At 42.8% G+C, this 13,499-nt stretch overlaps 1 protein-coding gene across 1 annotated transcript in view; it reads left to right on the forward strand.

Moving 5' to 3' along the window:
• SLC17A8 (solute carrier family 17 member 8) overlaps positions 1 to 13,499 on the forward strand; it is a 64,955-nt gene continuing 51,456 nt past the window's right edge. Inside the window, exon 1 of the mRNA XM_054444072.2 lies at positions 1 to 495. Within this exon, the coding sequence (XP_054300047.1) occupies positions 395 to 495 (101 nt within the window). The 5' untranslated portion in view covers positions 1 to 394. The remainder of the gene's footprint in view (positions 496 to 13,499) is intronic.

Below are 13,499 nucleotides of genomic sequence, written 5' to 3' on the forward strand. Positions count from 1 at the left end.
TCTCAGGACTTCTGGTGGTCCGGAGCTCATGTTAGCGTCCCCAGCTGCAGCCCAGGGAGGGAGAGAGGCTGCGCTCAGTCTGAGAGTGGCTGCCTGAGACAGCGGCCACAGGCTGCTGCAGAGCGTGCAGCTTTTGCAAGGGACTGAATTCCCAGCCAGACACCCCTTGGCCTCTTTTTTGGAGGGGTGGGGAGCAGAGAGAGGAGGGAGTTGTCTTATCTTGGAAGATCCGAGCTGGGTTTCATCTCCTTTTTGATTTTGAGTAGTTCCCTCCATGAGAACTGACTTCCAGGTGTTCACCAAGGGAAACAAGGTGGTTCTCACACTGGAAATGAGAAAGGATGACAGTTTTTGAGACTGACTGTTAACGGCTCAGAGGTGCCCTTCATTCAAAATGCCTTTTAAAGCATTTGATACCTTCAAAGAAAAAATTCTGAAACCTGGGAAGGAAGGAGTGAAGAACGCCGTGGGAGATTCTTTGGGAATTTTACAAAGGTAAAGTTTGAATGCGAACTTTAGTTCCTTTCTGAGTAGCTTCGTATTGCCAATGTGTGAGAGACTTGGTATCATGTTTTTAAAACCACACTTTAATGAGGACGGGATGGGTCAGATTAGATCCTTCTGGACACCCTTCTAGCTCCAGTAGTCTATGCCTGGAGGAAAAACAGATGCATGAAAAGTATTGGGTTGTATTAGGAAAAGATCAAGACGAGTATTCTGTTCATATAGCTGGATTAGCACTTTCTGGAGATGATGATATTGCATATGGTATGTTTGGCATTGAATTAGAAAATAGGGAGATAATATTTTATGTTAATTCATTAGTAATGACAAATATGCTTTGAACTGAAATAATTTTTATGTTTTTCACTGAATCTTTCCACTAGAAATGAAAATTAAATATTTGCAATTTTTAGCTTATTTAATAAAATATATAAAGTGGTTCCTGATTGTATAGTTTGCAAAGAGAAGGATAGTTACACATTAGTTTGAAGGAACTAACTTAAAAAATTTCTTTGAAGCAGAAAATCTCACATAATTGCAGTGGGAAAATGTTAAGTACTATCATTGAATTGAATGAGATTTTAGTCCAAACCAAAAAGTAAATATTTTTTAAAGTAAAATATATTAATGGAAGGAGAGTTTGCCATAAATGATTGAATTAATGTGACATTTTAATTTATGAATTTTTATAGACATAGTAAATGCCTTCTCAAATTATATAAATGATTTCATAAGCGGTCCTTATGTGCAAGGTAAAATGACTGCTTTATCTCTCTGATATAAATAAATGTGAAAAATACCTTTGATACGCTTTTTATTTGTTTGGATGATTATTTCTAATCCTGGTGAGTGAAAATGCCATCTGGTGTGTCCTTTTAACTTTTCTATTATCTCTTAAATTTAAAAACTTTTTCATTTAAAGGACTATTTCCAGGCAATCTGAGATTCATCCCATTTCTTGTGTTTTAAAACACATATGCTCCTGTCAGTGTTAAATTTTCCATTGTATCACTGTTAATAAACTTTCCTAATAAGAAAAAAGAGTTGGACACCTTATTATTTTAGTAATTAAAAACAAAAAGGCTTCAATCAGACCTACACTGAATTAGCATGTCTAGATGAAAACCTAGCTCAGTGACAGCAGCGTAAACCAGCCAAATATAGAAAAAATTACAATAACATTTTTTTCAGAGTGTTTTATCCTTCCGTTGAGCACTCCCCAGGTAACATCTTATTGTGATGGCGTTCATTTGATTAGAAATGCAAAAATAATTTTTGCATAATAAGCACAATAGCTTAATTGGCTTATTCAAGTAATGACAAAGGAATCTGGCAAAGTCAAGAATAAAAACCATAGGCCGGGCGCAGTGGCTCACGCCTGTAATCCCAGCACTTTGGGAGGCGGAAATGGGAGGATTGCTTGAGGCCAGAAGTTCGAGACTAGCTTGGGGAACATAGAGAGACCATGTCTCTACAGAAATACAAAAAATTAGCCAGCATGATGGCGCATGCCTGTCATCTCAGCTTCCCAAGAAGTGGGAGTATTGCTTGAGCCCAGACGTTCAAGGTTACAGCGAGCCAAGATTGCGTCTCTGCACTCCAGCCAGGGTGACAGAGTCAGACTCTGTCTCAAAAAAGAAAAAAATAAAATAAATTTAAAAACCCATGACGTTGGGCCATAGTCACCATTATAAACAACGAACTCTGCCTTAGTTTATAAAATACTTGATATAAAAAATACTTAGGAGTTTTCTTTTCAAACTTAAGTTTAATTGCTTTTTTGAAATTTGATTGCTTTTTTCAATAGGAATTATTGATCGAAAAACCGGTTTTGCTATGTTTGATTGGAGGAGCTACATGGAGATCTTTTTGTTTACAAAATTGATTTGCTTAGGGATATAACAAAATTGGCAATTTTCCAAACTGTGTGACCTCAACCAGAAATTGGGCTATGTGTCTAGGACTGTTTGAATAGTTTCCTCAGAACAATAGAAAAACAGCTAGCACAGTGCTAGGGACAGAGAATGCACTAAACAAATGCTAGATATTGTCATGGTTGTCCTAATTGTAGAATGGCTTTAGAAAAAATAAAGCCAAGGTCAAATCCCTTTTTTCAGTGATCTATAGAGAGAAATTATTGGTAGAAGAAGCGAAAACAGGCATTGCTTGAGCGGTGATCCAAGTTGATCCTCAGTTCTAGTGAGGAATTATCAAGACCAGCTCTGCCACGTGTTTGGCATTAACCACAGGTGTATAAGGTAATTGTATGTAAATGACCCTGCCCAGAGCCTGGCACATACTGGGCACTTCCCTCTCATTTCATTGCTTTTCATGTAAAACCAGTTGACAGAATCCCATGTAAAAAAATCACAAAGAACTGTTTTCTGTTTTGTAGGAGCATTTGGAAGCTGGAAGCCCCTACATTCTAACTTAGAAGGCAATGTAAATCACAGCTGTCTAATAATGTTTGAGGCTGAGGTCATCATCTAAATGGAATTCTTGAGATGCTTTTTAATCACAGTGTTCCTCACAGTCAGGGGAGTGGCAATTGCACAGGGAAGCATTTGAGAGTTCGCACACAGGGTTGATTACAGTCAGGCATGATTAGCTTTCCTGGAAAACAGTCATTGATAAGAAGCAGCTGAGCAATTAATCAGCTAAAGGTAAAATAATATTTTAGAAGTGCAGGAAGAAAGAAGATGCACTCATTTATAGTTTAGTATTGAATTATATAGATGACATAGAAAGCATTAAACTTGGAAATTAATGTCCAGAAAGTGACATGCAGATTTGTTCAATTTAAATTACAATTTATGTGTCCTTTAATTGTTCATGTCTAAAAAAAGTAACAGTGACAAACAAAACAGTATCTTTCAGACACTGTAAACTCATTTAATTCTATTAAAAACCCCATGAAGAGGGGATTACTATAATTACAACTTTTCTTTTTTTTGAGATAGGGTCTCTGTTGCCTAGGCTGGAGTGCAGTGACGTGATCATAGCTCACTGCAGCCTCAAACTCCTGGCCTCAAGCCATCCTGCCTCCTTGGCCTCCCAAAGTGCTAGGATTACAGGCATGAGCCACAGCATCTAGCAACAATTTTACAGATGAGAAAACTGAGGCACAGAGAGGTTAAGTAGCTTGCCCAAAGTCACACAGCTTGTAAATGGAAGAGCTAGGTTTCAAACCAGATGTTCTATGCCCATCATTCCTAATCACTACATTATGTTACCTCTCTAATCAAGTGTCTTTCCTCTTCCCACTCACTGTCTTGATATTGGGCCACTTATTTAGGTTTAGGGAGGTCTACTTGGACTGCAATGTAGCCAGCAACTTCTGGATCTGCTAGCAAGTGTGGGCTATTCTCCTAATCAGTTGTACCTTTATTGAAGGCTTTCTCCAAGGGAGGCTTAAGGGGAGTCTGGTCTCCTTACAAGTATGTCTATCTTCCCTTTAAATGAAACTAGTCCCTGCGTTGTGTCTGTCCTCAGCATTCAGGAGTGTGCCAGATATGCACTTCCTGCTCCATCAACAAAGGTGAGTGTGTTAAAGCTTGCTCTGAGATCAGGCGATCCTGGGTTCCAATTGCTGCAACATCCTTTACTTCCCTGCCTGCATGACCTCAGGCAACTTGGCTGCAATGGGGTGACTCTAGGAAACCAAGTCAGATCACATCTCACCCCTGCTCAAAACTGCCTCACTCAGAGTTAAAGCCAGTGCCCTTTCAATGGCCTTCAAGGTCCTCTGTGATCTAGGACTTTTGGAAGGCTCTCTGAGTTCATCTGTGACATTTTCCTGCCTCACTCTACTCTGGATTCACGGGCCTCCTGGCTGTTATTAGAACTCCCCAGATTCACTCCTGTCCCGGCTTTCGCCCTGTTTCTTTTGCTTAAATGTTTTCCTCCCAGATAGCCTGATGGCTCATTCCCTCGCTTTCTTCAAGTATGTGCTCAAAGATCCCCATTTTCCTGGCCATTCTATTTAAACATGAAGCTCACCTGCCCTCCTCCTCCTGCCCTCTTCTCTGTCCCTCTTTCCTGCTTTACTTCACCTCTGTCTTAGGTAGCTTCCCTAAAAAGCACAGCCCGAGACAGGGATTTGGGTGAGCCTAGAATGTGATTTAATGAGCTCTTCCTGAAAAAACTGGGAGGGAGTAAAACAAGAAGGGAAAGGAGGGGCTGGGTGCGGTGGCTCACGCCTATAATCCTAGCATTTTGGGAGTCCGAGGCAGGCAGATTGCCTGAGCTCAGGAGCTTGAGACCAGCCTGGGCAACATGGTGAAACCCCGTCTCTACTAAAAGACAAAAAATTAGCCAGGCATAGCGGCATGTACCTATAGTCGTAGCTACTCAGGAGGCTGAGGCAGAAGAATTGCTTGAATCCGGGAGGCAGAGGTTGCAGTGAGCCGAGATCACACCACTGCACTCCAGCCTGGACGACAGAGGGAGACTCCATCTCCAAAAAAAAAAAAAAAAAGAGAAGAAAGGAGAAAGAGCCAAGCAAGGATGCATGCTCACAATGCCCAGTGGCCAGATCCAAAGGGGAAGGCTCTGGAGCGTAAGCGATGTGCTGAGTCCTTCTTTTCGGGCAAGTGGGGCAGCCTTTTATATCTCTGCCTCAGTCAGTCATCAGCTCTGGGCTGATGGGGGTGGGTGAGGGGTTTATTTGGAGGCCACTGAGCAGTGGGAAGTTCTCCAGGGTTCCTCATGCCAAGACTAGAAGCCCAGGCAAGGAGTCACCATGGTGGCAAGGGTCATGGGTCCTGATCTTCAGGAGGAACCAGAACTGTCAGCTCATCATGGGAGCAGGAAGAAATGTGTTTGGCACCTAGGTGGTCCACTCGGACATCTCCTGATACTGCCTGGGCTAGTTTTATTTTTTTTAATTTTAATTTTTAAAATAATAGAGATGGGAGTCTCACCATGTTGATTAGGCTGGTCTTAAACTCCTGGGCTCAGGAGATCTTCCTGCCTTGGCCTCCCGAAGTGCTAGAATTACAGGCACGAGCCACCACACCCTGCCTAGTTTTAACTGCAAATAGGAAAATACAGCAACCATGACCTGCTAGCAGCTCTGGAAGTAGAAGTGTGCTTGCCCATCAAAGGGAATTGGGGAGTGCACTATGGTGTCTATGACAGCCCACCCACTGCACCGCTCAGATCAACTTGCTTCTCACATGAAGTTCACTCCATCCAGGTACAGCTTCTCCAAGACTCTATGGTTGTAATTCCCGAGGAGCCTTCCAAAGAAGAGTTTTAAGACAGACTCCAGGCCCCACTATGATGACTGGTCCCTCCTCTCCACCCGTTTTTGATTCCCCTCACTTTTGTTTGCTTGTCTGATGGGTTGCCCCAGATCTTCATCCCTGAGAGGTCTAAATCCCTGGTTAACATAACCTCACCAGGTCATGGTTGCTGTATTTGCCCACTGACAGTTAAAAACTAGCCAAGGAAGTATCAGGAGGTGTCCCAGCAGATCATCTGGGTGCCAAACATATTTCTTCCTGCTCCCATGATGAAGTGACAGTTCTGATTCCTCCTGAGATTAGGATCCATGACCCTTACCACTGTAGTGACTTCTTGCCATGTCTTCTGGTCTTGGCACAAGGACCCCAAAGTGACTGAGCAGCAGTCATAACCATATGTTGACTGGGATTTCCATTGTGTTCCTAAATGGAAGAATTCTTCCTTGTGAATCAGGATTTCTAACTCCTCAGAGCCTAAGTTGAAGAGATGAGATATTCCTCAGGTGGGTTACTGGGAATGATGGCGAGTGGTGCCACTCCTTCTCTCATGCCTTGTTTCTTTGACCTGTGTGTTCTGCCCAGTGGGCACACAGCACCATATCATAACTGTTGGGTATTTTGTTTATTTGTTTGGGATGGAGTCCTGCTCTGTTGCCCAGGCTGGATGCAGTGGCTTGATCTCGGCTCACTGCAACCTCGGCCTCCTGGGTTCAAGCAATTCTTCTGCCTCAGCCTCCCGAATAGTGGGATTACAGGCACCCACCACCGTGCCTGGCTAATTTCGTATTTTTAGTAGAGATGGGTTTCGGTATTTTGGTCAGGCTGGTCTCGAACACTTGACTTCAAATGATCCGCCTGCCTCAGCCTCCCAAAATGCTGGGATTGCAGGTGCATAACTGTTGGTTTATGGAATATACTGCATCCTGGAGGATAGCACCTTACCCTCCCAGGGCTTCATCTCCAAGCTGATGTCGCAGCTGCATCTTTAAGAAACTTCTTCAGAGGCCGGGTGTCATGGCTCACACCTGTAATTCCAGCACTTTGGGAGGCCAATGCAGGTGGATCATTTGAGGTCAGGAGTTGGAGACCAGCCTGGCCAACATGGTGAAGCATGTATTTTCTACTAAAAATACAAAAAATTGCCAGGCGTGGTGGCGGACACCTGTAATCCCAGCTACTCAGGAGGCTGAGGCAGGAGAATTGCTTGCTTGAACCCAAGAGGCAGAGGTTGCAGTGAGCTGAGATAGAGCCACTGCACTCCAGCCTGGGCGATAGAGCAAGACTCCGTCTCAAAAGAAAAAAAAAAAGCTTCTTTAGCTCTGGCAGGCTGTCAGCTTCTGGATGGTGTGGTATATGGTGGTGCTTGTGCATCCCATTGTCATGTGTCCACTGCTATGCCATCTTCACCATAAACTGGGTGTCTTGGTCCGAGAAAATTTGATGTGAGATCCCATGTTGAGAAATCAGACACTGAATCCTCAGATAGTGACGCTGGCTGAGACCTGTAGTCTGAATAGGCAAACTCATACATGGAATATTTCAACCCAGTCAGGATGAATTGCTACCCTTTCCAGGATGGAAGGGGTCTGTTACAAACAACTTGTGACCAAGAGACTGGTTTGTTCCCTCAGGAATTGTGCCATCTCAGGGGCTCAGCATTGGTCTTGTTGCTGACAGCAGCAGGAGCTAGCTCAGTCCTGGTGAGTGGGAGCCCCGACATAGCCTCCATCCCTGCTGCCATGGTTACTCTGTTCACAAGTGCACTGCTCTAGCACTGGGTGGCTGAGGACGGAAGCTAGCTGACATCAGCTGGCCAAGTCAGCCTGCCTATCGTCTGTTTTGTGCCTCTTCCAAGTGGCATGTGATAGTGTGCAATCAGGAGAGCTCATACTAGGCATCCACTCTTACAGATTGATCCACATCTCTTCCCCAGATCTTCCTCCCAGTCCTCCAATATTGCTTTATCTGGCCCCTGACTTCCAGTGAACTCATTCACCACTGCCTATCAGTCCATGTATATCCTTACCTTTGAATGTTTCTCTTTTCATACAAAATGTGTGGCCAGGAGACTGCTCAAAACTCTGCCTATTGGGAGGCTTCCCCTCTCACTGTCCTTCAGGGCCATCCCTGGGTGGGCTGAAGTATAGCAGCAGTCCATTTGCAACATGCTCTGACATACCAAATTGACCAGCTCTGGACCAAACTCAGTTTTTTTCCTCCTGGAATTTGTTCACAGGTGTGAGCTCATGGAGAGGCATTGGTATAGCAGATATAGGTCATGTGGAAAACTGGCCCCTCTGACATGGGATTACTTGTGTCCTGTGGCCCTGCTGGTGTTAGATTCCAGATGGACCACTTCCGTCTTACGATGGACAGTTGGACTTCGCAGATCTGATAGTACCTAGCTCATGATGGTGGTTTTGGCTGCATGGTCTCTTGATATTCCATGGTCAGATGCTGTGTCTCCACCAGGACTCAGTAACATGCCATGAGATGTTTTTTGTCTGTTGTATATTTCTCTACTAGAGATGACAAGGCCTTGTCCCAGAATCCTAAGGCTCTATGCTATATTTCTCCTATTGAGTTTTGCCAGAAACCTCATATAGTATCTTTTCCTATTCAGATGCCTTTGGTACCAAGGGTATGCTGGAGAATACAGCTCTAGTGGCAAGATCACTCTTATTGCAGCCTAGACTTGCTACAGAACATTTTCTTGTTTTGAGATTTCGTTAAAAACCAGCAGCCTTTTATGTCACGGAATAAGTGGGTTAGAACAATATTCCCAAGTGTTGAATACACAGCCTCAAAAACCCAAAGAGGTCTGCCAACCATTGTGCTTCTTCCTTAGTGGCAGGAAGTTCAAAGCACAATAACTTTTCCTTCACTTTGAAGGGAACGTTCTGGAATGTCTCAAACACTAGACTCCTGTGAACTTCGCCCATGTGATGGACCTGTGATCTTTGTAGCAATTATTTCTCACCCTCTGGAGCACACATGTCTTACTGAGGCATCCAGAGTACTTGTCAGTTCTTGCTCCTGAGGTCTAAACAACATAATGTCATCTATTGGTCATAATAGATCAATGTGATGTTCTGCAGCAGGTCCAGAAGGTCTCTCTGACTATATTATGAGAGAGAACAATCCACGGATATATACTGTCATTCATCTCATGTCATTGTGAACTTCTTAGCCTCCTTTCTAATGGATATGGAAAGAATGCACCAGATCAAGACAGGCAAGCTATGTACATGAGTTAAGAGTGTGTGGTAGTTCCCTGTCATCCACCGTAATCCCTTCTTTTTTTTTTTTTTTTTTTTGCAGGGGGCTAGGCTGGTGAATTACATTAGGATCTAATGGGGGCTACCACCCCTGCATCCTTTAAATCTCTGAAGGTGCAATAATCTCTGTCATTCTGCATAATATAATACTGTTTTTGATTTATCTTCTTACCCAGGGATGACAGTTTTAAGGACTTCCATTTGACTTTTTTCTATTACAATAGCTTTTATTCTACAAGTCAAGGAACCACTGAAAGCGTTTTCCAAATGCTAGGTGTCTCTCTTCCAATTATACATGTGGGAATTATACATGGGGAAATGACCACTGGGTGGGTCCATGGACATGAACTCACTATGAGACAATCCTGTGCCAGGACTCTACTTATTACCTGACCTCCATAAGCCCCACTCTAATGGAGGAAGAATAGTGCTATAAATCCCTGAGTATCAACATCAATTTGCCCCTTTATCCAAAAGTCTGCAAAAGATCGAGGTATTTCTCTTTCTTCAGTGTATGTTTACCCAAATTAATGGTGGTAGAGTCCTTTGGGGAAGGACTGTGGGCATTACGACTGCATTTCCTTCTGTGGTGTTGCAGGTTCCTTAGTCACGGAACCTTCGGTCTTCTCCTTCAGTCTTTGGATTCTGGCCTAGAAACTGGGCAAGAGAGTGTGACTTTCCATTGGGGTGGCCAGCCTTAGCCTACTGCCCACTTATCAGCTCTTTATCTTTTCTGGTTTTATGTATATGAAGCAATACCCTTAGTGGCTGCCCATTTTTTTTTGTTCCTTGGAGCACCATGTTCTGTGAGTCATCTCTGAAATTCCTATGGGCTGATTCCCTAACTGTCGTTCTGAATTTTCTGCCCTTACCTATGATGGTTAAGTGCTGCCAATCATCCCAATTGCCACTGGTTCTGGAGCAGCACCTTCTACTGTGAGCCTCAGCCAGCAGAGGACAGCAGCTTCTGAGCATCAGTGGTGCCTGTGGCCCCATCACCACTGCATTCCTTATTATCTTAGGAGCAGGAGTATTCCTCAGGCCTCCTGAGAAATATAGTTCGTTTGTGGGTTTTCTGGTCTTATATAGAAAATCCATTCCTGCATAGTCATTTATTTGAGCCTTTTGATCTTTCTTTATAATCTGCTATAACAGTTCCCAACATTTCTCATTTTTAAAGAAAATAAGTTAAAGAGAGACCTTTTAATTGATCAAGAGTGTGATCAACATTAAAGATATATCAATTATGGAATTCTTATATTCCAAATAATAGAGATCAAAACTTTACTTAAAGGAATAGAAGATAGCCAATTTAATTATCAGTAATTCATCTCTATGACTGGTTCAAATTCAGCAATTTTTATACCAGGCATTAAAAAATGAAATAGGCTTATAAATTAGGTTTATATAACAGTGAAGGAAAAGAGAGGATGTAGACCTGGACCAACAAAAATAAGGACACTCTTGTGGCCTTAGGCATTCTCTCCTGGAATGGATAATTTTTTATTCTTTTATTTATTTATGTATTTGAGACAGGGTCTTACTCTGTCACCTAGGCTGGAGTGCAGTGGCACAATCATACCTCATGGCAGCCTCAACCTCCCAGGCTCAAGTGATCCTTCCACCTCAGCCTCCCGAGTAGCTGAGACTACAGTTGCGAGCCACCATGCTTGGCTAATTTTTAAAATATTTTGTAGAGAAGAAGGTCTCGCTATGTTGCCTAGAATGGTCTCGAACTCCTGGGCTTAAACCATCCTCCCACCTCAGCCTGTCAGATTGCTGGGATTACAGGCATGAACCACTGTGCCCAGCTTTCAAGTTATTTTTTTTTAAAGTCATGGTGGCCATATCCTATATCTCTGTGTATAATGTAATAATGACTAGAAATTAGTACAGAATTATATTTTAAAAGTCACCAGGCTACTCTGGACATATCTATTTTGTTTAAGTTTCCAAGAACTGTATTAGCAGTTTATCAGGACCATTTCTCTTAAGGCCTTTGCCGGGATGTTAGACCCTGTGTCATGGGACCATGCCCCCTTTATTAGTTTCCTAGGGCTGCTGTAACAAAGTACCACAAACTAGGTGGCTTAAAACAACAGAAACTTATTCTTTCACAATTCTGGAGACCAGAAGTCCAAACCCAAGGTGTTGGCAGGGCCAAGCTCCCCCTGAAGGCTCTGAAGGAGGCCTCATGCTTGCCTCTTGCTGGCTGCTGGTAGCTGCTGGGAATCCCAGGCATGCCTTGGCTTGTGGATGCATCGCTCCGATTGCTGCATTTGTTGTCACATGGCCTTCTCCCCTGGTGTCTGTGTCTATGTGTTCAAATTCCCCCCTTCTTATAAGGACACCAGTCATGAAATCAATCTATTATGACCTCATGTTAACTTGATTACATCTGTGAAGACCCCATTTCCAAATAAGGCTACATTCACAGGTATCGGGGGTTAGAACATCAACATATCTATTTTGGAGGACACAATTCAATCTACCTCCCACATTGACGAACTCTCCCTTATCCAACTTTATTACCCTACTCCCTCCAAATCTATTACATTCAGGATCCATTCCCAGGCATACTTTCCTGCTTCTTGATGTAAATGTTCATCAGATTATACGACTCCTGCTCCCAATATCTTTTCTTAGCTCAAAAGTATATTTTCTCATCTAAAGTTTATATTCTCTCCTTTTACAACTTCTCCCAAATACTTTTACAACAATCAAATTTTCTAAGTGCTTCTTAAAGGTTAGTAAGGTCTATAGATTCAATACCTACAGAGTAAAGCAACCATATTATATATCTTGACATAGACACACTACATATTAACACATAGAAATAGGCTCCACTTCTGCAAGGAAATATGTTGTATCATTCAAAGTTCTTAGTTGCAATCAACAGAATCCACTCTAGCTAAAGTGGAATGAAATTTCGTAAGGAATGTTAGGAATTGGGCTGGGGGCAGTGGCTCACCCCTGTAATCCCAGCACTTTGGGAGGCCAAGCCCGGCAGAGGATCACCTGAGGTCTGGAGTTTGAGACCATCCTGGCCAACATGGTGAAATCCCATCTCTACTAAAACTACAAAAATTAGCCAGGCATGGTGGTACGTGCCTGTAATCCCAGCTACTTGGGAGGCTGAGGCAGGAGAACTGCTTGAACCCAGGAGGCAGATGTTGCAGTGAGCCGAAATCCCACCACTGCACTCCAGCCTGGGCAACAGAGCAAGACTCCATCTCAAAACCATAAATAAATAAAAAATAAAAGAATGTTAGGAATTGTTCAGACTTCCTGGAAGGATCAGGTCTGGATGCTGTATCTCCAGGAAAAAGCAGCAGAGAACATTTACCACTAGACTGTTCTGGATAAAACACAGCTGCCACCACTGCCTGACTCTAAGTGCTGATTATATTCATGACTTGTTCCAGAAATTCTGCCACAGCAGTCACAGAGGAGCCAGTTGCCTCTGTTGCATTTGAAACCATCTGCACTGCCATTCCCCTGCATGCTGTATCCTCTTCTTGTTCTGTCCCGTATCTAAATCTCATTCAAGTGCTTTGGATTTAGCAGAGTCCACCTCTCATGCCTGCATTGTAGCTGCAAGAGAGCCTAGGAAAAGTAGGGTTTTTTTTTTTTTTTTTTTTGCTGCTCCAGCAAGATTCAAAATATCAAGAAGTCATTAAGATATTGGACAGCTATAAACGATGGTTGTCTGCTACATATGTGTGCTACTAGTCTAATTTTTATTTTTTAACTTTTGATACAGACATGGGTACAAAACATATTTTTCTAATATCTTGATTTTAACTACTAGAAAAGTAACAGTGCAAGTATAACATTAAATGGCAACTGAGCTCACTGTGGAAGTGATAATAGGGAGTGGTGGGGACTGTGGTAAATTGAGAGCCAAGTGTAGCCATGACAGAGTGAGAGCTTGATTATTTCAGGTCTTCAGATTTTTCAAAATGAACAAGAAATCCGAGGTTTTATATGTTTGCTTATTTCTGCTTTTTTAAGCTATCTCCTGGTATTTATTTATTTATTTATGTATTTAATACAATTTTTAAAAGTAGAGATGGCGGTCTTACTATGTTGCCCAGGCTGGCCTCAAACTCCTGGCCTCAAGCAATCCTCTCACCTTGGCCTCCCAAAGTTCCAGGATTACAGATGTGAGCCACTATGCTGGGCCTTGGTTTTTAAACTCTGTCAATTAATCTAAATTCTTTTTTTTTTTTTTTTTTTTTTTGAGATGGAGTTTTGCTCTTGTCACCCAGGCTGGAGTGCAAAGGCACAATCTTAGCTCACTACAACCTCTGCCTCCTGGGTTCAGGCGATTCTCCTGCCTCAGCCTTCTGAGTAGCTGCGATTACAGGCATGCACCACCATGTCCAGCTAATTTTGTATTTATAATAGAGACGGAGTTTTGCCATGTTGGCCAGGCTGGTCTTGAACTCCTGACCTCAGGTGATCTGCA

This window comes from Pongo pygmaeus, chromosome 10 (genome assembly GCF_028885625.2).
Source record: "Pongo pygmaeus isolate AG05252 chromosome 10, NHGRI_mPonPyg2-v2.0_pri, whole genome shotgun sequence".
Lineage (NCBI taxonomy): Eukaryota > Metazoa > Chordata > Mammalia > Primates > Hominidae > Pongo > Pongo pygmaeus.